General features: G+C 53.3%; 1 protein-coding gene across 1 annotated transcript in view; it reads right to left on the reverse strand.

Annotated features, from left to right (window-relative positions):
* Positions 1 to 4,715: 4,715 nt before the first annotated feature.
* The window catches only part of LOC134342212 (NACHT, LRR and PYD domains-containing protein 3-like), a 35,424-nt gene continuing 14,780 nt past the window's right edge, over positions 4,716 to 25,359 (reverse strand). The window contains exons 6-9 of the mRNA XM_063040184.1: positions 7,091 to 8,858; positions 6,487 to 6,573; positions 6,164 to 6,331; positions 4,716 to 5,999 (exon numbers count right to left, since the gene is read on the reverse strand). Of these exons, the coding sequence (XP_062896254.1) occupies positions 5,912 to 5,999; positions 6,164 to 6,331; positions 6,487 to 6,573; positions 7,091 to 8,858 (2,111 nt within the window). The 3' untranslated portion in view covers positions 4,716 to 5,911. The remainder of the gene's footprint in view (positions 6,000 to 6,163; positions 6,332 to 6,486; positions 6,574 to 7,090; positions 8,859 to 25,359) is intronic.

A 25,359-nucleotide genomic window follows, 5' to 3' on the forward strand; every position in this document is an offset into this window, starting at 1 on the left:
CTCTATATCTCTCTCTCTCCCACCTTGTTCCTATCCGCTCCTCCTTTCGACTTCCTGCCTTCCTCTCGCCGCCCTCCTCCTTTCCAGTCTCTCTCTCTCCGTCCATCGCCCCCCCGCCGTCCGTTATCTCTCATTCCCATCACTGTCCCTCCCCACCCCGCGTCCCTCTGTCTGTTCTCAGTCTATCTCTCTCTCTGTCCCCCCCTCACACTCTCTCTCTCTCTCTCTCTCTTTCTCTCTGCGACAGACCATCGCCTGCCTGGTGGCGAATGTGATCTGCGCTCTCGCCTGCACTCCCGCCGTCATCCTGCACTCGCTGAACGTCCGGGTCTTCTCCTGTATCGGGTACTGCTACACCGGGTGCCGGATGGTGTGTGTTCCGCACGCCCCCCCCCCCCCAGCACACTGGTGAACCAGCCCTCATTCCCCCCTCAACCCCCGGAGATCCCCACTCGGCCTTCCTCCTCTCCCGCGACGCTTCCCTCCATCCCGGTAGCGCTCCCTCCCTCCACGCCAAGCTCCCTCAGAACCCTCCCTCCCCTCGGTTGTAGCGTCCCCTCCCCCAGCAGCTCCTTCCACAGACGGGCCACCCTCTGGGTGAAACAGTTTCCCCTCGGGGTCCCCTATTAAATCTCTAAAGCCTGCGCCCTCTGGTTCTCGATTCCCCGACCCTGGCGGAAACAGTCCGTGCTCATTCACCCCGTCTGTGTCCCTGGTAGTTTTACACATCCCTGTCAGGTCACCCCGACACTCCCGGGAATAAATTCCCAACCCGCCCGACCTCTCTCCGTAGCTCAGTCCCTCCAGTCCCGGCGACATCCCCGTAAATCCCCGGGGTCTCCGGTCTCCTGTTCCCGGTGTCCGGTCCGACGATGGCGGGGATGCCGAACGCCGCCTTCAGCGCCCCGTCTCCCCGTCACCCCACTTTCAGGGAACCGTCACCCAAAACCTGGTGTGTTCCGTGAAGAGAAAGCTACATTCCTGAGACAGGAGTTAACAGAGATTTCTCTCCACTCCCCCCCCCCCAACACTTGTAAACACATCTCCCTCTCCCACACTCCCCCTCTCTCCCCACCCAACGCGCTCCTTCCCTCTCCCCCGACTTTACCCCATTCCCCAAACAACTCTCCCCCTCCACCTTCTTACCGGCCATCTCTCCCTCTTCACTCCCCCCTCACTATCTCTTCCTCTGTCACCCCTCTCTTCCCCTCCCTCGGAACTACCCCCTCTTCTCTCTCACACTCTCAACTCTCCCCTTCTGTCCCGCACTCTATCTCTCCTCTCTGCTCACCTTTGTCTTTCACCCCACTTTCCCCCTCTCCGTCTCTCACCCCTCACTCCCCTCTCCCTCGTTCACCCCTCTCTGTCCCTCATCCCCCTCCGTCTCTCCCTCCTCTGTTCTCCACCTTCCTCTCCCTCCCTGTCCGACCTCTCTCATCTCCTGCCTCTCAAATTTCCCTCCCCCCTCTCTCCACCCTGTCTCTCACTACTCTCTCTCCCTCTCTCTCCCTTGTCTGACTCTCCCTCTATCAACTATTCTCTGCCTCCTCTCCTCTTTCTCCCCATCTCTCTCCCACCCAGCCCCTCTCTTCCTCACCCATCGCCCCCCAGTCTCTTCCTCCCCGTCTGGGTCTCCCACCTCCGCCTACCCCACAGTCCCGCTCCCAACCCTACCCTCTCTCCCCCTCTCCTGTTTCTCTCTTCCCTGACCCGAGCCCTTCTCTCTCTCTCTCTCTCTCTCTCTCACTCCATGTCTACCTCTCTCCCTCTGGCAGAGGTTTGTGAGCGGGGTGACGGTGATTTTGCTGGTGAACTGCCTGGTCTCCCTGGTGATGTCCATCCTCACGGCCATCGTCAACTGCGGGAACCTCCAGTGCTGCGTTACGAGTCGTCCTCTCCCACCCTCGGCATCCGGTCAATCCTGAAACACTCCGCTCTCTGTCCCCTCTATCACCGCCCGTCTCACCCTGCCTGGTGGCCATTTTGTGATGTTTACCATTGACAACCGCTCTCCCAGCATCGTAGAAATAGTCACAACCTTTTCCTCACCTCCCACTCGCTTCCCTCCCTGTTTATTCAATCTCAACTCCTCATCCCTCCTCTCCTCCCCCAACCCCACACCCAGCTCTCCCAACTCTCCATTTAACCTTCTGCAGACAGACACTCAGTGACCGGGTGTGACCCTCCCTCCCCTCCCTCCACCACTCAGTGAGTCAATCCCTCACCCTCACCATCCTGTCACCCTCCTTCCCATCCCATCTCTCGCAAACCCCTCCCCTCGCTTACCTCTCCCTGCCACCTCGATGTTGTTCAATTTACGCTGGATGGTGCCATTTTGCGATGCCAATTTTCGCCTCTCCTCATCGTCCTCTCTCTCTGTTAGCCAGTGAGTCTCTCCACTACTCACCCCGTCACTCCTGACACCCTCCCCTCGCCGTCCCCTTGTCCTTTCTCCCGCCATCCAACACATCCTGGGTGGTGAACATTTTCCGATGGGAAATTTTGCTCCCTCACCCGATCCCTTCCCTCCGTCGTTGAGTGAGTCTCTCCCCTCTCCCTCTGTTCAGACACTCAACTCTCCGTCCCATCAGCCCTGATCGCGTCTCGACCCCTCGCTCCCCCTTTCCCTTGTCCGCGCCCCCTTTCTTGCCATCCGTCTTATTTGCGAAGGATCGTAACCACCCACCCTTCCTCCACACTCCCCATCCTGTTCATGCCCACCCTGTCCTATCAGACCCCTCTCTCCTAGTCCTGCAACTTCCCCTCCCTTCCCATCCCATCAGAACCCCTCCCACCTCGTCCCATCACTTTCCCTCCTTCCTGGTCACATCACTCCCGCTCCCTTCCTGTCGTTTCACTCCTCCTCACCCCGACTCTATCTGATCCACATCACCACCAGTTTGTGACAGGAACTCTTGCCTCCCCTTTTCATCCCCTATTGACTTCGCCATGGTCACCGTCTCATCAGTCCACTCCTCATCCCATCACTCCTCTTCCTCCCAAACCCCTCACCCTCCTCCCCAAAACCCACGTGTATATGTGTATGTGTGAATATCTGAGATGTATACATTAGTTTATTCAATGACAAAATTATTATTAAAACATACATGCAATACCCAAGACTATATAAATCACAAATTAAAATACAGTTATTACAATCAATAACACACTCGATCCCGGGATTGCATCCACGGGCACCACATGTTCCTTCGCCATAGATTCTGTGAGCGACAGTGGCCATTGTAAGTCAGTGTCTCACTCCATCCCCGGCGGCCACATTAACCAAGGAACACACACAAGAATGCTGGTGAACGCAGCAGGCCAGGCAGCATCTATAGGAAGAGGTACAGTCGACGTTTCGGGCCGAGACCCTTCATCAGCACTAACTGAAAGAAGAGATAGTCAGAGATTGGAAAGTGGGAGGGGGAGGGGGAGATCCGAAATGATAGGAGAAGACAGGAGGGGGAGGGATGAGGCCAAGAGCTGGACAGGTGATTGGCAAAATGTATACAGAGATGGAGAAGGGGGAGGGTCATGGGACAGGCAGCCGAGGGAAAAAGAAAGGGGAGGTGAACCCACTATAGTGAGAGGCACAGAGGGAGAAAAAAGGGAGAGAAAAAATGAGGAAAAATAATAATGATAATAAATAATAAATAAGGGATGGGGTACAAAGCAGAGGCGGGGCATTAGCTGAAGTTAGAGAAGTCAATGTTCATGCCATCAGGTTGGAGGCTACCCAGACGGAATATAAGGTGTTGTTCCTCCAACCTGAGTGTGGCTTCATCTTTACAGTAGAGGAGGCCGTGGATAGACATGTCAGAATGAGAATGGGACGTGGAATTAAAATGTGTGGCCACTGGGAGATCCTGCTTTCTCTGGCGGACAGAGTGTAGGTGTTCAGCGAAGCGGTCTCCCAGTCTGCGTTGGGTCTCGCCAATATATAGAAGACCACATCGGGAGCACCGGACGCAGTATATTACCCCAGCCAACTCACAGGTGAAGTGTCGCCTCAGCTGGAAGGACTGTCTGGGGCCCTAAATGGTGGTGAGGGAGGAAGTGTAAGGGCATGTGTAGCACCTGTTCCACTTACAAGGATATGTGCTGGGTGGGAGATCGCTGGGAAGGGATGGGGGGGGACTGGGACGAATGGACAAGGGAGTTGCTGGGATTGTGTGATGGGACTGCATGGAGGGAGCTTCACGCTGTGTCTGACCCCGGGAGTGTGTGATGGGACGGTGTGGTGGGAGATTCACTCTATGTTTGACCCCGGGAGTGTGTGATGGGATGGTGTAGATGGAGCTTCACGCTGTGTCTGACCCCGGGAGTGTGTGATGGGACAGTCAGGGCCCGAGACATATTTATTTATTATTTCCCTTTTTTCTCCTTCTGTCCCTCTGACTATACCCCTTGCCCATCCTCTGGGTTTCCCCCTCCTCACCCTTTTCCTTCTCCCTGGGCCTCCTGTCCCATGATCCTCTCATATCCCTTTTGCCAATCACCAGTCCAGCTCTTGGCTCCATCCCTCCCCCTCCTGTCTTCTCCTATCATTTCGGATCTCTCCCTCCCCCTCCCCCTCCCACTTTCAAATCCCTTACTCACTGTTCCTTCAGTTAGTCCTGACGAAGGGTCTTGACCTGAAACGTCGACTGTACCTCTTCCTAGAGATGCTGCCTGGCCTGCTGCGTTCACCAGCAACTATTATGTGTGTTGCTTGAATTTCCAGCATCTGCAGAACTCCTCTTGTTTGCGTTTACAAAAACGCACCAGAGCCGTGTCCCAGATCGCTGCAGATCCAGGGTCACTGCCGAGGTATTTGTCAATTTTACATCATTATATCGGTCAGACTGCCGAATGCACCGTCCTCAGCAAAGGGAGCAAAACGATTCTCTCCCGGGATAATCCCACCCCGGGACACTGGTGTCCCAGACTCAGCCCCGGACTCCGGACTCTTCCGGTTTGTCTCACGTGGGAGGGTGATTCTCGCAAACGCTCACCTGGCGGAAGTAGGGCCGCTGGACAGGAGGCGAAAATACGTCACTGCGGGAGCCCAGCCAGTCCCGTTATAACCGTTGGGAATTACACCTGGAGCGCGGCCATTAAAGGTTAAGTTAAAGGGGAGGGTCTGAAACGTCGACTGTACCTCTTCCTAGAGATGCTGCCTGGCCTGCTGCATTCATCAGCAACTTTGATGTGTGTTGCTTATTATCAAAGTTCTTATTTGTCACAATATACTACCCCGAGATTCATTTTATTGCAGTCATTTACAGGACAATAAATCAATATAGCAGAATTTATGAAAAACTATACAAAAACAAAGACTAACCAACAAGCAATGTGCAAAGGAAGGGAAATTTGTGCAAATAAAATATTAAATAATAATGACATGAGTTGTAAATTCTTTGAAAGTGAGTCCGTAGGTTGTGGAATCAGTTCAGAGATGATGTGAGTGAAGTTATCCACTCCGGTCAGGAGTCACCCGTGTCTCAGAAAAAAAACCCGCCATCATCGGGCCCTTCCTGTCTGTGTAATTCCCCGGCATGAAACGTAAAAGTTACCGGTGAACGCAGCAGGCCAGCCAGCATTACGTACTCCCGGGATAATCCCAGCCCGGGACGCCGGTGTCCCAGACTGAGCCCCGGCCCCCGGGCTCTTCCTGTCCGTGTAATTCCCCGGGTTCTCGAACTCGCACATCCGGCGGAAGCAGCGCCGCTGGACAGGAGGTGGGAATACGTCACCACGGGAGACCAGCGAACGGCACGCAGCGCGAGCATGAAGCGAGTTCCGTTAAAACCGTTGAAAATTAAACCTGGCGCCTGGCCATTAAAGTTAAGGGCGGGAGTTAAAGGGGAGGGCGGGGAATCGGCCAAAATGTCGGCATCCCGCGGGCGGGGATGTTCACACATTCAGATGTTCACACAGACACTGTCAGTCCGGGTCTGGGTTCCTGCAGAGATCTCAGTTCCTTCTTCCCGGTCTTACTGAACTGATTGTACCCCAGCCTGAAACAGACGGGAGAATAAAGATGAAATAAACAGATTACACAACAGTGTCAGTAACAGGGGACTGGGGTCAATGTTTCAACAACACTCACAGACAAATATCACCAGAAAACCCGCGAATCCGCTGATATTTTATCACATTGAACATTAACACAAACACTCACCCGATCCACTCCAGACTCGGGAGGGTCAGTATGAGGCGGCGGAGAGCGGGGACAGATCGGTCTGTCAGCGAGTTTACTCCCAGGTTCAGCTCCGTCAGTGATGGGTTTGTACTGAGAGCGGAGACGAGATCCTCGGCACCAGAATCTGTGAGACCGACACCCGTCAGCCTGGAGATGAGAGAGAGTGAGGGTGAAGGACACAGAGAGACAGGAGACGGTACAAATCCCCAGTGTTTATCAGTAACACAATTACTGATCACATTAATGTTCAGTGTCAGACACCCAGTGACTGTAAACACAATCTCCCACAGTCTGGTACTTACCCCAGTTTCTGTATTTTACACTCCGGGTTCCTCAGAGCCGCAGACACCAGTTTCACTCCTGAATCTCCCAGTTTATTATAACTCAGCCTAAACACAAACAGACAAATTGATGAGCAAAGTGATTCAAACCGCGGGTCTGAAGGAATTTCTCTCACTCGGATATTTCAGGAAACATTAAACCCTTCAGTAAATCACTGATCGGAGTTCCCATCACTGTCAATGTCCCTCACTGCCCAGCTCCAGGGTATTCCCCGAATGTCAGTAATTTAGTCTGTCCGTGTGACCCTGTAAACTCCACATATTCTGTCCCATTCCCCGATGGTTAGAAAAGTGTTCCTGATGTGAGAGGGTCGGAAGGGGCAGGGGTGAAGGGGAGAAACTCCCACAGTGAGGAAGATTTGCGAATGGGGAAATGTCGGTGGGAGATGGTGGAAGAAAAAGGAGGAAGGGGGATGGGGAACAGAGATCCCACAGGAGGAAGGGGGATGGCATTTGTTACAAATCTTCAGAATCATATTTACTGCAGTTTTACCCAAATCCCTTTATGTTGAAACAACACAATGGGACAGTTTCACAGTTCAGAGTGAGAGATAAATCAAGTTACCCCAACTCCTGGCACTTGTACAGCCCGGGTCCCAGCCGCTGGATTCCTTCACACTGAATGTGGCAGTTCTCCAGGTCGAGGTGTTTTATTGTATCACAGAGTCCGATGACATGAGACAGGACCGCGCAGTCAATCGGGGTCAGTGTCATTCCACTGAATGAAAGTGTTTCCACAGATCCCAGTGCGGCCCGAGCCAGTCCACGATTCTGAGACTCAAACAGGTAGTGCAATGTGTTCAGGAGGCTCCTTTTACCAGCTTCACTCCATGTGTTTCCACTCTGGCGTTTAACCTCCTCCTTCACCCAGTCAATCACCCGGCAGGTTGTTTCATGAGGAAATGGACCCAGAAACTCCTCCAGGCCCCGAGCTGTCATTGGGGAGGAGAGACCAGCAACAAAACGGAGAAACACCTCAAACCGCCCATCCTTCACGCAGTGGGCTTCAGTGAGGAGTTTCATGATATCTCTGCCGTCTGGGATCAGGAATTGTGTGACTGCAGCGACAAACTCTTGGATAGTGAGGTGTGGGAATGTGTACACTACACATCGGGCAGAATCCTCTCTCTCCAAAAGCTCCATCAGGAACCCGGACAGGAACTGGGAAGGCTGCAGACTGTACTTCATCAAATCTCCACCTGTAAATACAATCTTCCTCTCGGACACTCCTCTGAAGGCCATCTGACCAACCCTGAGTAACACATCACGGGGGTTCTCAATCTCACGGCCGTGGTTTTTCAGGATGTTGTAAATATAGTAGGAGTACAGTTGGGTGATGGTCTTGGGAACTCGCTGCGGGTCCCTGACTCTTTGTGTGAAGAAGGGGCCCAGTGCCAGAGCGAGGATCCAGCAGTAGGAGGGGTTGTAGCTCATGGTGTACAGGATCTCGTTCTCCTTCACGTGTTTGAAAACAGCTTCTGCCACCGTCTGATCTTCAAAATGTCTGATGAAATATTCCTTCCGTTTCTTCCCAACAAATCCCAAGATTTCAGCCCAGACACTGATCTCTGCCTTTTCCAATAAACCTAACGCAGTGGGACGGGTGGTGACCAGCACTGAACACCCTGGGAGCAGCTTGCCCTGGATTAAACTGTACACAATGTCAGACACCTTGCACTTGAATTCAGAATCTGTGCATGTGGACCGAGGTTCTGTGTTTCTCTGACTGTCAGCAAAATCAATTTTGTCATTGAATTCATCCAAACCATCGAATATAAACAGCAATCCCTCTGGGTTCTTCCAAACCTCTCTCAGGGAATTCCCAAAGTAAGGATACTGATCCAGAATCAGTTCCCTCAGGTTTATTCTGCAGTTAATACTGTTTAAATCTCGGAATTTGAAACTGAAGACAAACTGGAACTGTTGGTATATTTTCCCCGTGGCCCAGTCATAAACAATCTTTTGTACCAGTGTTGTTTTCCCGATCCCCGGGACTCCGGCCACTGCTGCCGAACATCCCGAAGTTGATCGTGTGAAGAATCTTTTCATTTTGTCCCAAAATCTATGTGAGTAACTATTCTGAAACAGCTGAGCAATCCCGATTTTTTCCAGCTCTCGGCGGAGATGTTTCTCTCTCCACTCCTCGTGGTCTCTGCCTCTTGCCAGCAGCTCATGTTCCACCAGTGTCCGATCTCGAACAGTAGAAATGACCGTGAGCTCAGCGTATCGATCAACCAGCTGGAAAACCTTCACCTTCTCCCTCATCAGGATCGTGTTGACTCTCAGTGTTTCCGTTTGTGTCCGCAGAGTCTCCTTGTGCTTCTGTCGAACATCTTCCATGGGAACAGACAGTGGACAAACTGTTAGATGCCTCATCTCAGAACTCAGTATGTAGATACACAAGAGTTAGCTCAAAGCTATTGCATTAATTGGATTCATCAATGAATGCCCGTAAAGTAAAGTAAATTCCATTGACAGACCCCTGACTGGACAGAGAGGCCTGGTCCAGATAAACACCAGATCATCACATTTCACAATTAACTGTGCTGTGAAGGTGAGTATTTCCCTGGTAGTTTACTGACCCCCGACTGTCGCGTACTGGACAAACTCCCTCTACTGTCACAGCTGTCATTTTTTCCTGTGGAAGAAACTTTTAGTCCCCAGTGTTGATGTGGTGTATGGAGATGGAGAAAAGGGTAGTGGGCATTCTGTGAAAGGAACAGGTCGGGGAATCACAGCTCCCCCTCCCTCTCACCGTCACCCTGTCAGGGGTGTGTGGGGTCTCACAGTGTGTCAGAACCATGCCAGGAGTGTGTGTGTGGTCTCACAGACTGTCAGGATCCTGTCACTTGTGCGTGGGGTCTCACAGTCTGTCAGGACTGTGTTAATAGTGTGTGGGGTCTCACAGGGTGTCAGGACCCTGTCAGGGGAGCGTGGGATCTCACAGTGTGTCAGGTCCCTGTCAGGGTTGTGTGGGTTTTCACAGTGTTTCAGGACACTCTCAGGGATGTGTGGTGTTTCAGGACCCTCTCAGGGATGTGTGGCGTCTCACACTGTGTCAGGACCCTGTCAGGGGAGCGTGGGATCTCACAGTGTGTCAGGTCCCTGTCAGGGTTGTGTGGGTTTTCACAGTGTGTCAGGACACTGTCAGGGGTGTGTGATGTTTCACAGTGTGTCAGGACCCTCTCAGGGGTGTGTGGGATCTGACAGTGTGTCAGGACCGTGTCAATGGTGTTTGGAGTCCCACAGTATGACACGACATTGTCAGGGGTGTGTTCAGTCTCACAGTGTGTCAGGACCCTCTCAGGGGTGTGTGGTGTTTCAGGACCCTCTCAGGGATGTGTGGTGTCTCACAGTGTGTCAGGACCCTGTGAAGGTTTGTGGGATCTCACAGAGTTTCAGTACCCTGTCAGGGGTGTGTTTGGTCTCACAGTCTGTCAGGTCGCTGTCAGGGGTGTGTGGCGTCTCACAGTCTGTCAGGACCATGTCAGGGCTATGTGGTGTCTCACAGTGTGTCAGGACCGTGTCAATGGTGTTTGCAGTCCCACAATATGACACGACATTGTCAGGGGTGTGTTCGGTCTCACAGTATGTCAGGAGCCTCTCGGGTGTGTGGGGTCTCACAGTGTGTCACGACCCTGTCAGGGATGTGTGGTGTCTCACAGTGTGTCAGGACCGTGTCAATGGTGTTTTGAGTCTCACAGTATGACACGACTTTGTAAGGTGTGTGTTCAGTCTCACAGTGTTTCAGATGTCTGTGGAGTTTCACAGTGTGGCTGGTCCCTGTCAGGGGTGTGTGGGATCTGACAGTGTGTCAGGACCATGTCAAGGATGTTTGGAGTCCTACAGTATGACACGACATTGTCAGGGGTGTGTTCGGTCTCACAGTATGTCAGGACCCTGTCAGGGGTGTGTGGTGTTTCACAGTGTGTCACGACCCTGTCAGGGGTGTGTGTGGTCTCACAGTGTGTCACGACCCTGTCAGGGGTGTGTTCGGTCTCACAGTATGTCAGGACCCTGTCAGGGGTGTGTGGTGTCTCACAGTGTGTCACGACCCTGTCAGGGGTGTGTGGTGTTTCACAGTGTGTCACGACCCTGTCAGGGGTGTGTTCGGTCTCACAGTATGTCAGGACCCTGTCAGGGGTGTGTGGTGTCTCACAGTGTGTCACGACCCTGTCAGGGGTGTGTGTGGTCTCACAGTGTTTCAGGACCCTCTCAGGGATGTGTGGCGTCTCACAGTGTGTCGGGACCATCTCAGGGGTGTGTGGGATGTGACAGTGTGTCAGGACCCTGTCAGGGGTGTGTGGGCTCTCACAGTGTGTCAGGTCGCTGTCAGGGGTGTGTGTGGTCTCACAGTGTGTCAGGACCCTGTCAGGGGTGTGTGGTGTGTCACAGTGTGACAGGAACCTATCAGGCATGTGTGATGCTTCACAGTACTTCAGGACACTGCCAGGTGTGTGTCGGGTCTCATGGTTTGTCAGGACCCTGTCAGGGGTATGTGGCGTCTCACAGTGTGTCAGGACCATGTCAATGGTGTTTGGAGTCTCACAGTATGACACGACTTTGTCAGGTGTGTGTTTGGTCTCACAGTATGTCAGGTCGCTGTCAGGGGTGTGTGGGGTCTCACAATGTGTCAGGTCCCTGTCAGGTGTCTGTGGTGTTTCACAGTGTGTCAGGACCCTGTCCGGGAGTGTGTGAGATCTCACAGCGTGTCAGGTCCCTCTCCAGGGTGTGTGGGGTCTGACAGTGTGTCAGGACCCTGTCAGGGGTGTGTGGTGATTTACAGTGTTTCAGGACCCTCTCAGGGATGTGTTGGGTAACACAGTGAGTCAGGACCCTGGGAGGGGTTTGTGGTATCCCACAACGTGTCAGGACCCTGTCAGGGGTGTGTAGGGTCTCACAGTATGTCAGGTTGCTGTTTCAGGACCCTGCCAGATGTGTGTGGGGTCTCACAGTGAGTCAGGACCCTGTCAGGGGTCAGTTGTGTCTCAGAATGTGTCAGGTCCCTGTCCGGGGTGTGTGGGGTCTCACAGTGTGACAGGAGATTGTCAGGGGTGTGTTGGGTTTCACAGTGTTTCAGGACCCTGTCAGGTGTGTGTGGGGTCTCATAGTGTGTCAGGACACTGTGAGTGGTTTGTGGGGTCTCACAGTATGTCAGGACCCTGTAACGTGTATGTGGTGTCCCACAGTGTGTCAGGACCGTGTCAATGGTGTTTGGAGTCTCACAGTATTGTCAGGGGTGTGTTCAGTCTCACAGTGTTTCAGGACCCTGCCAGATGTCTGTGGAGTTTCACAGTGTGTCTGGTCCCTTTCAGGGGTGTGTGGGGTCTCACAGTGTCTCAGGAACCTGCCAGGGGTGTGTGGAGTGTCACAGTGTGTCAGGACCCTGTCAGGGGTCAGTTCTGTCTCAGAATGTGTCAGGTCCCTGTCTGGGCTGTGTGGGATCTCACAGTGTGCCAGGACCCTGTCCGGGGTGTGTGGGGTCTCCCAGTGTCTCAGGACCCTGTCAGGGGTGTGTGGTGTTTTACAGTGTGTCAGGACCCTCTCAGGGATGTGTGGCGTCTTACAGTGTGTCAGGACCCTCTCAGCGGTGTGCGGGATCTCACAGTGTGTCAAGACCCTCTCAGCGGTGTGCGGGGTCTCACAGTATGTCAGGACCCTGTCAGGGGTGTGTGGTCTCACAGTGTGTCAGGTGCCTGCCGTGGGTGTGTGGTGTCTCGCAGTGTGACAAGACCCTGTCAGAGGTGTGTGGGGTCTCGCAGAGTGTAAGGAGCCTGTCAGGGGTGTGTGGGGTCTCACTCTGTGTCAGGATCTTGTCAGGGCTGTTTGGGGTCTCACAGTGTGTCAGGATCTTGTCAGTGATTTGTGGGGTCTCACAGTGTGCCAGGACCCTGTCCGGCGTCTGTGTGGGTTCTCACAGTGTGTCAGGACCCTGTCAGTGGTTTCTGGGGTCTCACAGTGTGTCAGGATCCTGCTGGTGTGTGTGGGTTCTCACAGTGTGTCACGACACTGTCAGGAGTGTGTGGCGTCTCACATGTGTGTCAGGATCCTGCAGGTGTGTGTGGGGTCTGACAGTGTGTCACAACACTGTCTTGAGTGTGTGGGGTCTCACAGTGTGTCACAACACTGTCAGGAGCGTGTGGGGTCTCACAGTGTGTCAGGACCCTCTCAGCGGTGTGCGGGGTCTCACAGTATGTCAGGTCGCTGTCAGTGGTGTGTATGGTCTCACAGTGTGTCAGGACCCTGTCAGTGGTGTGTGGTCTCACAGTGTGTCAGGTGCCTGCCGGGGGTGTGTGGTGTCTCGCAGTGTGACAAGACCCTGTCAGAGGTGTGTGGGGTCTCGCAGAGTGTAAGGAGCCTGTCAGGGGTGTGTGCGGTCTCACTCTGTGTCAGGATCTTGTCAGGGCTGTTTGGGGTCTCACAGTGTGTCAGGATCTTGTCAGTGATTTGTGGGGTCTCACAGTGTGCCAGGACCCTGTCAGGCGTGTGTGTGGGTTCTCACAGTGTGTCAGGACCCTGTCAGTGGTTTCTGGGGTCTCACAGTGAGTCAGGATCCTGCAGGTGTGTGTGGGTTCTCACAGTGTTTCACGACACTGTCAGGAGTGTGTGGCGTCTCACATGTGTGTCAGGATCCTGCAGGTGTGTGTGGGGTCTGACAGTGTGTCACAACACTGTCTTGAGTGTGTGGGGTCTCACAGTGTGTTACAACACTGTCAGGAGCGTGTGGGGTCTCACAGTGTGTCAGGACCCTGTCAGGGGTGTGTGGGGTCTCACAGTGTGTCAGGACTCTGTCAGGGGTGTGTGGGGTCTCACAATGTGTCAGGACACTGCCGGGTGTGTGTGGGGTCTCACAGTGCGTCAGGACCCTGTCAGGAGTGCGTGGGGTCTCACAGTGTGTCAGGACCCTGTCAGGGGTGTGTGGGGTCTCACAATGTGTCAGGATCCCAACTGAGTTGTGTGGGGTTGCACGGTGTGTCAGGGAACAGTCAGGTGTGTGTGGGGTCGCACAGTTTGTCACGGTCCTGCCATGGTTGTGTGGGGTCTCACGGTCTGTCAGGATCCTGCCAGGGTTTTGCGGGTTCTCAGTGTATCAGTACCCTGTCAGGGGTGTGCGGGTTCTCAGTGTGTCAGGACCCTGCCAGGGGTGTGTGGGGTCTCACCATGTGTCAGGACCCTGCCAGGGGTGTGTGGGGTCTTGCCGTGTGTCAGGACGCTGTCAGTGGTGTGTGGCGTCTCAGAGTTTGTGAGGACACTGTCAGGGACTTTTGGGGTCTCACAGTCTATCAGGATCTGTCAAGTGTGTGTGGGGTCTCACAGTGTGTCAGGACCTTGTCAGGGGTGTGTGGGGACTCACTGTGTGTCAAGACCCTGCCAGGGGTGTGGGGAGTCTCACACTGTGTCAGGGTCCTGTTGGGGGTGTGTGGGGTCTCACACTGTGTTAGGATCTTGTCAGTGGTTTGTGGGGTCTCACAATGTGTCATGACCTCAACTGGGTTGTGCGGGATCTCACAGTGTGTCACGGTCCTGTCGGGGTTGTTTAGGGTCACACAGTGTGTCAGGACCCTGTGTGGTTTTTGGGGTCTCACAGTGTGTCAGGTCCCCGTCAGGGGTGTGTGGGGTCCCACAGTGTGTCAGGACCCTTTTAGCGGGGTTTGCGGGTTCTCTCAGTGTGTCAGGATCTTGTCAGGGGTGTGTGGGGTCTCACAGTGTGTCAGGACCCTCCCAGGGGTGTGTTGGGTGTCACAGTGTGTCAGGACCCTGTCAGGTGCGTGGGGGGGTCTCACAGTGTCTCAGGATTTTGTCAGGGGTGTATGGCGTCTGGTAACATGTCAGGACCCTATCCGGTGCGTGTCGGGGTTTTAGAGTGTCTCCTTTCCCTCTCATGTGTGTGTGGGGTCTCACAGTGTGTCAGGAAACGGTCAGGTGTGTGTGTGTGGGGTCTCACTCTGTGTCAGGACCCTGTCATGGGTGTGTGGGGTCTCACTCTGTATCAGGATCTTGTCTGGGGTGTTTGGGGTCCAACGGTGTGTCAGGACCCTGTCAGCTGTGTGTGGAGTTTCACAGTGTGTCAGGACCCTGTCAGGTGTGTGTGGAGTTTCACAGTGTGTCAGGACCCTGTCAGGTGTGTGCGGAGTCTCACAGTCTGTCAGGACTCTGTCAGGGGTTTGTGGGGTTTCACAATGTGTCAGGATCCCAACTCAGTTGTGTGGGGTTGCACAGTGTGTCAGGGGACAGTCAGGTGCGTGTGGGGTCTCACAGTGTGTCATGGTCCTGCCATGGTTGTGTGGCGTCTCACAGTCTGTCAGGGTCCTACCAGGGTTTTGCGAGTTCTCACAGTGTGTCAGTACCCTGTCAGGGGTGAGTGGGTCTCTCAGTGTGTCAGGACCCTACCAGGTGTGTGTGTGATGTCCCAATGTGTCAGGACCCTGTCAGGGGTGTGCGCGGTCTCACCATGTGTCAGGAACCTGTCAGTTGTGTGTGGGGTCTCACAGTGTGAAAGGACCCTACCAGGGGTGTGTGGGGTCTCATAGTGTGTATCTGGACCCTGTCAGGGGTGTGTGGGGTTTCACACCGTCTCAGGATTTTGTCAGGGGTGTGTGGCATCCCGCAATGTGTCAGGACCCTATCCGGTGCGTGTGGGGATCTTAGAGTGTGTCCTGTCCCTCTCATGTGTGTGCAGTGTCTCACGGTGTGTAAGGAGCCTGTCCGGGGTGTGTAGGGTCACACTCTGTGTCAGGATCTTGTCAGGGGTGGTTCGGATCTCACAGTGTGTCAGGACCCTGCCAGATGTGTGTGGAATCTCACAGTGTGTCACGGTCCTGTCAGGGGTGTGTGGGGTCTCACAGTGTGTCAGAACCTCAACTGGGTTGTGTGGAATCTCACAGTGTGTCACGGTCCTGTCAGGGGTGTTTGGGGTCTCACAGTGTGTCAGGACCCTGTCAGGGGTGTGGGGACTCTCACAGTGTCTCAGGATTTTGTCAGGGGTGTATGGCGTCTGGTAATATGTCAGGACCCTATCCGGTGCGTGTCGGGGTCTTAGAGTGTGTCCTTTCCCTCTCGTGTGTGTGGGGTCTCACAGTGTGTCAGGAAACTGTCAGGTGTGTGTGGGGTCTCACTCTGTGTCAGGATGCTGTCAGGGGTGTGTGGGGTCTCAAAGTGTGTCAGGACCCTGTCATGGCTGTGTGGGGTCTCTCTCTGTGTCAGGATCTTGTCAGGGGTGTTTGGGGTCCAACGGTGTGTCAGGACCCTGCCGGGGGTGTGTGGGGTCTCGCAGTGTGTCAGGACGCTGTCAGTGGTGTGTCGCGTCTCACAGTTTGTGAGGACACTGTCAGGGATTTTTGGGATCTCACAGTCTATCACGATCTGTCAAGTGTGTGTGGGGTCTCACAGTGTGTCAGGACCTTGTCAGGGGTGTGTGGGGACTCACTGTTTATCTGGACCCTGCCAGGGGTGTGTGGGGTCTCACACTGTCTCAGGATTTTGTCAAGGGTGTGTGGCGTCTCGCAATGTGTCAGGACCCTATCCGGTGCGTGTGGGGGTCTTAGAGTGTGTCCTGTCCCTCTCATGTGTGTGCAGTGTCTCACGGTATGTAAGGAGCCTGTCCAGGGTGTGTGGGGTCTCACTCTGTGTCAGGATCTTGTCGGGTGTTTCGGATCTCACAGTGTGTCAGAACCCTGCCAGAGGTGTATGGGGTATCACAGTGTGTCAGGACCCTGTCAGGGGTGTGTGGGGTCTCACATTGTGTCAGGACCCTGTCAGGGGTGTGTGGGGTCTGACAGTGTGTCAGGACCCTGTCAGGGATGTGTGGGGTCTCATAGTGAGTCAGGATCTTGTGAGGGGTGTGTGGGGTCTCACAGTGTGTCAGGACCCTGTCAGTGGTTTCTGGGGTCTCACAGTGTTTCATGACACTGTCAGGAGTGTGTAGGGTCTTATACTGTGTTAGAATCTTGTCAGGTGTGTGTGGGGTCTCACAGTGTCAGAATCTTGACAGGTGCGTGTGGGGTCTCACTGTGTGTCAGGACCCTGTCAGTTGTTTGTGGGGTATCTTAGTATTTCAGGATCCCTCCAGGGGTTGTGTGGGGTCTCACACTGTGTCAGGATCCCAACTGAGTTGTGTGGGGTTGCACAGTGTGTCAGGGGACAGTCAGGTGTGTGTGGGGTCTCACAGTGTGTCACAGTCTTGTCATGGTTGTGTGGGGTCTCACGGTCTGTCAGGGTCCTGCCAGGGTTTTGCGGGTTCTCACAGTGTGTCAGGACCCGGCCATGGTTGTGTGGGGTCTCACAGTTTGTGAGGACCCTGACATGGGTGTGTGGGGTCTCACTCTGTGTCAGGATCTTGTCAGGGGTGTTTGGGGTCTCACAGTGAGTCAGGAACTTGTGAGGGGTGTGTGGGGTCTCACAGTGTGCAAGGACCCTGTCAGGGGTGTGTGTGGGGTCTCACCGTGAGTCAGGACCCTGCCAGGGATGTGTGGGGCCTCACTCTGTGTCAGGATCTTGTCAGGGGTGTTTGGGGTCTCACAGTGTGTCAAGACCCTGCCAGAGGTGTGTGGGGTTGCACAGTGTGTCAGGGGACAGTCAGGTGTGTGTGGGGTCTCACAGTGTGTCACGGTCTTGCCATGGTTGTGTGGGGTCTCACGGTCTGTCAGGGTCCTGCCAGGGTTTTGCGGGTTCTCACAGTTTGTGAGGACCCTGACATGGGTGTGTGGGGTCTCACTCTGTGTCAGGATCTTGTCAGGGGTGTTTGGGGTCTCACAGTGAGTCAGGATCTTGTGAGGGGTGTATGGGGTCTCACAGTGTGCAAGGACCCTGTCAGGGGTGTGTGGGGCCTCACTCTGTGTCAGGATCTTGTCAGGGGTGTGTGGGGTCTCACAGTGTGTCAAGACCCTGCCAGAGGTGTGTGGGGTTTCACAGTGTGTCAGGGAACAGTCAGGTGTGTGTGGGGTCTCACAGTCTGTCAGGGTCCTGCCAGGGTTTTGCGGGTTCTCTCAGTGTGTCAGGATCTTGTCAGGGGTGTGTGGGGTCTCATAGTGTGTCAGGAACCTGTCAGGGGTGTGTGGGGTCTCACAGTTTGTCAGGAACCTGTCAGTGGTTTGTGGGGTCTCACAGTGTGTCAGGGTCTCACAGTATGTCAGGACCCTGCCAGGGGTGTGTGGTGTCTCACACTGTCTCAGGATTTTGTCAGGGGTGTGTGGCGTCTCGAAATGTGTCAGGACCCTATCCGGTGCGTGTGGGGGTCTTAGAGTGTGTCCTGTTCCTCTCGTGTGTGCAGTGTCTCACAGTGTGTCAGGACCCTGTCAGAGGTGTGTAGGGTCTCACACTGTGTCAGGATCTTGTCAGGGGTGTTTCGGATCTCACAGTGTGTCAGGACCCTGCCAGACGTGTGTGGGGTGTCACAGTGTGGCAGGACCCTGTCAGGGATGTGAGGTTTCACAATCTGTCAGGACTCTGTCAGGGATGTGTGGGGTCTCACAATGTGTCAGGACCCTATCAGGTGTGTGTGGGCTCTCACAGTGTGTCAGGACCCTCTCAGGGGTATGTGGTGTCTGACTGTGTGTCAAGACCCTGTCATTGGTTTGTGGGGTCTCACAGTGTGTCAGGATCTTGTGAGTGGTGTGTGCAGTCTCACAGTGTGTCAGGATGCTGTCAGTGGTTTCTGGGGTCTCACAGTGTGTCAGGATCCTGCAGGTGTGTGGGGTCTCACAGTGTCTCACAACACTGCCAGGAGTGTGTGGGGTCTCACACTGTGTCAGGACCCTGCCAGGCGTGTGTGGAGTCTCACAGTGTGTCAGGACCCTGTCAGGGGTGTGTGGGGTCTCACAGTGTGTCAGGATCTTGTCAGGGGTGTTTGGGGTCTCACAGGGTGTCTGGACCCTGTCAGGTGATTGTGGGGTCTAACACTGTGTCAGGACCCTATCAGGGGTATGTGGGGTCTGACAGTGTGTCAAGACCCTGTCATTGGTTTGTGGGGTCTCACAGTGTGTCAGGACCCTGTTAGAGGGGTTTGCGGGTTCTCTCAGTGTGTCAGGATCTTGTCAGGGGTGTGCGGGGTCTCATAGTGTGTCCGGACCCTGTCAGGTGTGTGTGAGGTCTCACAGTGTGTCAAGACCCTGCCAGGGGTGTGGGGGGTCTCACAGTGTCTCAGGATTTTGTCAGGTGTGTGTGGGGTTTCACAGTGTGTCAGGAACCTTTCAGGTGTGTGTGGGGTGTTACTCTGTGTCAGGATCCTGTCAGGGGTGTGTGGGGTCTCACAGTGTGTCAGGATCTTGTCAGGGGTGTGTGGGGTCTCACGATGTGTCAGGACCCTGTCAGGGGTGTGTGGGGTCTCACACTGTGTCAGTAACCTGTCAGGGGTATGTGAGGTTTCGCACGGTGTCAGGACCCTGTCAGGGATATGTGCAGTATGACAGTGTTTCAAGACCCTGTCAGTGGTTTGTGGGGTCTCGCAGTGTGTTAGGGTCTCACAGTATGTCAGGAGCCTAATTACGACCTATGGAGTCTCACAGTGCGTCAGGACCCTTGCCAGGGGTGTGTGGGGTCTCACACCATCTGAGAATTTTGTCAGGGGTGTGTGGCGTCTCGCAATATGTCAGGACCCTATCCGGTGCATGTGGGGGTCTTAGAGTGTGTCCTCTCCCTCTCATGTGTATGTGGTGTCTCACAGTGTGTAAGGAGCCTGCCAGGGATGTGTGGGGTCTAACTCTGTGTCAGGATCTTGTCAGGAGTGTTTGGGGTCTCACAGTGTGTCAGGACCCTGCCAGAGGTGTGTGGGGTCTCGCAGAGTGTAAGGAGCCTGTCAGGGGTGTGTGGGGTCTGACAGTGTGTCAGGACTCTGTCAGGGATGTGAGGTCTTACAATCTGTCAGGACCCTCTCAAGGCTGTGTGCAGTCTCACAGTGTGTCGGGACCCTGTCAGTGGTGTGTGGTCTCACAGTCTGTCAAGACCCTGTTGAGGATGTGTGGGGTCTCACAGTGCGCCTGGACCTTGTCAGGGGTGTGTGTGGGGTCTCCCAATGAGTCAGGATCTTGTGAGGGGTGTGTGGGGTCTCACAATCTGTCAGGACCCTGCCGGCTCCTTACACGCTAGGTTGTGCATTGAGTTAGCAACTTGGCCTTGCAAAAAACAGACACAATTGCTTATCAGGGGTGTTTGGGGTGTCAGGGATGTGAGGTCTTACAATCTGTCAGGACCCTGTCAAGGCTGTGTGCAGTCTCACTGTGTGTCAGGACCCTGTCTGGGTTGTGCGAGGTCTCACAGTGCGCCAGGACCCTGTCAGGGGTGTGTGTGGGGTCTCCCAATGAGTCAGGATCTTGTGAGGGGTGTGTGGGGTCTCACTGTGTGTCAGGACCCTGTCAGTGGTTTCTGGGGTCTCACAGTGAGTCAGGATCCTGCAGGTGTGTGTGGGGTCTCACAGTGTGTCACAACACTGTCAGGAGTGTGTGGGGTCTCACAGTGTGTCACAACACTGTCAGGAGTGTGTGGGGTCTCACAGTGTGTCACAACACTGTCAGTGGTGTGTGGGATCTCACAGTGTCTCAGGATTTTGTCAGGGGTGTATGGCGTCTGGTAACATGTCAGGACCCTATCCGGTGCCTGTCGGGGTATTGGAGTGTGTCCTCTCCGTCTCATGTGTGTGTGGGTTCTCACAGTGTGTCAGGAATCTGTCAGTGGTGTCTGGGGTCTCACAGTGTGTCAGGATGCTGTCACAGGTTTGTGGGGTCTCTCAGTATTTCAGGATCCCTCCAGGGGTTGTGTGCGGTCTCACACTGTGTCAGGAACCCATAAGGTGTGTTTGGGGTCTCATAGTGTGTCAGGGCCCTTTCTGTGGTGTGTAGGGTCCAAAAAGTGCGTCGGTGTGTGTGGGAGCTCACAGTTTGTCAGGACCCTGTCAGGGGTGTGTGGGTCTCACAGTGTGTCAGGATCTTGTCAGGGGTGTGTGGTGTCTAACTGTGTCAGAACCCAGTCAGGGCTGTGTGGAGTCTCACAGTGTGTCAGGACCCTGTCAGTGGTTTCTGGGGTCTCACAGTGAGTCAGGATCCTGCAGGTGTGTGTGGGGTCTCACAGTGTGTCACAACACTGTCAGGAGTGTGTGGGGTCTCACAGTGTGTCACAACACTGTCAGTGGTGTGTGGGATCTCACAGTGTCTCAGGATTTTGTCAGGGGTGTATGGCGTCTGGTAACATGTCAGGACCCTATCCGGTGCCTGTCGGGGTATTGGAGTGTGTCCTCTCCGTCTCATGTGTGTGTGGGTTCTCACAGTGTGTCAGGAATCTGTCAGTGGTGTCTGGGGTCTCACAGTGTGTCAGGATGCTGTCACAGGTTTGTGGGGTCTCTCAGTATTTCAGGATCCCTCCAGGGGTTGTGTGCGGTCTCACACTGTGTCAGGAACCCATAAGGTGTGTTTGGGGTCTCATAGTGTGTCAGGGCCCTTTCTGTGGTGTGTAGGGTCCAAAAAGTGCGTCGGTGTGTGTGGGAGCTCACAGTTTGTCAGGACCCTGTCAGGGGTGTGTGGGTCTCACAGTGTGTCAGGATCTTGTCAGGGGTGTGTGGTGTCTAACAGTGTCAGAACCCAGTCAGGGCTGTGTGGAGTCTCACAGTGTGTCAGGACTCTATCAGGGGTCTGTTGGGTATCAAAGTGTGTCAGGACCCTGTCAGGGGTGTGTTGGGTCTCAAAATGTGTCAGGACCCTGTCAGTGCTGTGTGGGCTCTCACAGTGCTTCAGGATCCTGTCAGGGGTGTTTGGGGTCTCACTGAGTGTCGGGACCCTTTCAGTGGTGTGTAGGATCTGACAGTGCGTTGGGGTGTGTGGGAGCTCAGAGTTTGTCAGGACCAAGTCAGGGGTGTATTTAGTCTCGCAGTGTGTCAGGATCCTGTCAGTTGTGTGTGGGGTATCGCACTGTGTCAGGACGCTGTCAGTGGTGTGTGGCGTCTCACAGTTTGTGAGGACCCTGTTAGGGATTTTCGGGATCTCACAGTCCATCAGGATTTGTCAAGTGTGTGGGGGGTCTCACAGTGTGTCAGGACCATGTCAGGGGTGCATGGGGACTCAATGTGTATCCGGACCCTCTCAGGGGTGTGTGGGGATCTCTCACTGTGTCAAGACCCTGCCAGGTGTGTGGGGAGTCTCACACTGTGTCACGGTCCTGTCGGGGGTGTTTGGGGTCTCACAGTGTGTCAGGACCCTGTCAGTGGTTTGTGGGGTCTCACAGTGTGTCAGGTCCCCGTCAGGGGTGTGTGGGGTCTCACAGTGTGTCAGGACCCTGTTAACATAGAAACATAGAGAATAGGTGCAGGAGTAGGCCATTCGGCCCTTCGAGCCTGCCCTGCCATTTAATATGATCATGGCTGATCATCCAACTCAGAACCCGGCACCAGCCTTCCCTCCATACCCGCTGATCCCCGTAGACACAAGGGCCATATCTAACTCCCTCTTAAATATAGCCAATGAACCGGCCTCAACTGTTTCCTGTGGCAGAGAATTCCACAGATTCACCACTCTCTGTGTGAAGAAGTTTTTCCTAATCTCAGTCCTAAAAGGCTTCCCCTTTATCCTCAAACTGTGACCCTTCGTTCTGGACTTCCCCAACATCGGGAACAATCTTCCTTCATCTAGCCTGTCCAATCCCTTTAGGATTTTATACGTTTCAATCAGATCCCCCCTCAATCTTCTAAATTCCAATGATTACAAGCCCAGTTCATCCAGTCTTTCTTCATATGAAAGTCCTGCCATCCCAGGAATCAATCTGGTGAACCTTCTTTGTACTCCCTCTATTGCAAGGATGTCTTTCCTCAGATTAGGGGAACAAAACTGCACACAATACTCCAGGTGTGGTCTCACCAAGCTTTGTACAACTGCAGTAGTACCTCCCTGCTCCTGTACTCGAATCCTCTCGCTATAAATGCCAGCATACCATTCGCCTTTTTCACCGCCTGCTGTACCTGCATGCCCACTTTCAATGACTGGTGTATAATGACACCCAGGTCTCGTTGCACCTCCCCTTTTCCTAATTGGCCACCATTCAGATAATAATCTGTTTTCCTATTTTTGCCACCAAAGTGGATAACTTCACATTTATCCACATTAAATTGCATCTGCCATGAATTTGCCCACTCACCCAACCTATCCAAGTCACTCTGCATCCTCTTAGCATCCTCCTCACAGCTAACACTGCCACCCACCTTCGTGTCATCCGCAAACTTGGAGATGCAAGTCATTAATATATATATTAAACAACTGGGGTCCCAGCACTGAGCCTTGCGGTACCCCACTAGTCACTGCCTGCCATTCTGAAAAGGTCCCGTTTATTCCCACTCTTTGCTTCCTGTCTGCTATCCAATTCTCTATCCACATCAATACCTTATCCCCAATACCGTGTGCTTTAAGTTTGCACACTAATCTCCTGTGTGGGACCTTGTCAAAAGCCTTTTGAAAATCCAAATATACCACATCCACTGGTTCTCCCCTATACACTCTACTAGTTACATCCACAAAAAATTCTATGAGATTCGTCAGACATGATTTTCCTTTCACAAATCCATGCTGACTTTGTCCGATCATTTCACCGCTTTCCAAATGTGCTGTTATCACATCTTTGATAACTGACTCCAGCAGTTATCCCCACCACCGACGTTAGGCTAACCGGTCTATAATTCCCTGGTTTCTCTCTCCCTCCTTTTTTAAAAAGTGGGGTTACATTAGCCACCCTCCAATCCTCAGGAACTAGTCCAGAATGTAACGAGTTTTGAAAAATTATCACTAATGCATCCACTATTTCTTGGGCTACTTCCTTAAGCACTCTGGGATGCAGACCATCTGGCCCTGGGGATGTATCTGCCTTTAATCCCTTCAATTTACCTAACACCACTTCCCTACTAACATGTATTTCGCTCAGTTCCTCCATCTCACTGGACCCTCTGTCCCCTACTATTTCTGGAAGATTATTTATGTCCTCCTTAGTGAAGACAGAACCAAAGTAATTATTCAATTGGTCTGCCATGTCCTTGCTCCCCATAATCAATTCACCTGTTTCCGTCTGTAGGGGACCTACATTTGTCTTTACCAGTCTTTTCCTTTTTACATATCTATAAAAGCTTTTCCAGTCAGTTTTTATGTTCCCTGCCAGTTTTCTCTCAAATCTTTTTTTCCCCTTCCTAATTAAGCCCTTTGTCCTCCTCTGCTGAACTCTGAATTTCTCCCAGTCCTCAGGTGAGCCACTTTTTCTGGCTAATTTGTATGCTTCTTCTTTGGAATTGATACTATCCCTAATTTCTCTTGCCAGCCACGGGTACACTACCTTCCTTGATTTATTCTTTTGCCAAACTGGGATGAACAATTGTTGTAGTTCATCCATGCAACCTTTAAATGCTTGCCATTGCATATCCACCGTCAATCCTTTAAGTGTCATTTGCCAGTCTATCTTAGCTAATTCACGACTCATACCTTCAAAGTTACCCCTCTTTAAGTTCAGAACCTTTGTTTCTGAATTAACTATGTCACTCCATCTTAATGAAGAATTCCACCATATTATGGTCACTCTTACCCAAGGGGCCTCTCATGACAAGATTGCTAATTAACCCTTCCTTATTGCTCAAAACCCAGTCTAGAATAGCCTGCTCTCTAGTTGGTTCCTCGACATGTTGGTTCAAAAAACCATCCCGCATACATTCCAAGAAATCCTCTTCCTCAGCACCTTTACCAATTTGGTTCACCCAATCTACATGTAGATTGAAGTCACCCATTATAACTGCTGTTCCTTTATTGCACACATTTCAAATTTCCTGTTTAATACCATCTCCGACCTCACTACTACTGTTAGGTGGCCTGTACACAACTCCCACCAGCGTTTTCTGCCCCTTAGTGTTATGCAGCTCTACCCATATCGATTCCACATCTTCCCGGCTTATGTCCTTCCTTTCTATTGCGTTAATCTCATCTTTAGCCAGCAACGCCACCCCACCTCCTTTTCTTTCATGTCTATCCCTCCTGAATATTGAATATCCCTGAACGTTGAGCTCCCATCCTTGGTCACCCTGGAGCCATGTCTCTGTGATCCCAACTCTGTGTGTCAGCACCCTGTCAGGGGTGTTTGGGGTCTCACAGTGTGTCAAGACCATGTTAGGGGTGTGTGTGGTCTCACAGTGTTTCAGGATCCTGTCAGGGGCGTGTGGGGTCTTACTGAGTGTCAGGACCCTTTCAGTGGTGTGTAGGGTCTCACAGTACGTCATGATGTGTGGGAGCTCACAGTTTGTCAGGACCAAGTCAGGAGTGTGTTTAGTCTCAAAGTGAGTCAGGAATCTGCCAGAGTTGTGTGGGATCTCGCAGTGTGTCAGGGGTGTGTGGGGTCTCACAGTTTGTCAGGTCTCTGTCATGGGTGTATTGAGTCTCAAAGTGTGTCAGAACCCTGTCAGGGGTGTGTGGGGTCTCACGGTTTGTCAGGACCCTGTCAGGGATTTTTGTGGATCTCACATTCTGTCAGGACCTGTCAGGAGTGTGTGCGATCTCAGTCTGTCTGAACACTGCCAGGGGTGTGTGGGGTCTCGCAGTGTGTCAGGACCCTGTCAGGGGTCTGTGGGATCTCACTGTGTGTCAGGACCCTGTATGGGGTGGGTAGGGACTCACAGTCTGTCAGGACCCTGTCAGCGGTGTGTTTGGTCTCACAGTGTGTTAGGAAACTGCCAGGGGTGTGTCGGGTCTCACAGTGTGTCAGGAACCTGTCAGGAGTGTGTGGGGTCTCACAGTTTGTCAGAACACTGTCAGGGGTGTGTGAGGGGTCTCACAGTGCGTCAGGACCTGTCAGTGGTGTATGGGGTTTCACAGTGTGTCAGGACCCTGAAAG

The sequence above is a fragment of the Mobula hypostoma genome, unplaced genomic scaffold (assembly GCF_963921235.1).
Source record: "Mobula hypostoma unplaced genomic scaffold, sMobHyp1.1 scaffold_88, whole genome shotgun sequence".
Taxonomy (NCBI): Eukaryota; Metazoa; Chordata; class Chondrichthyes; order Myliobatiformes; family Myliobatidae; genus Mobula; species Mobula hypostoma.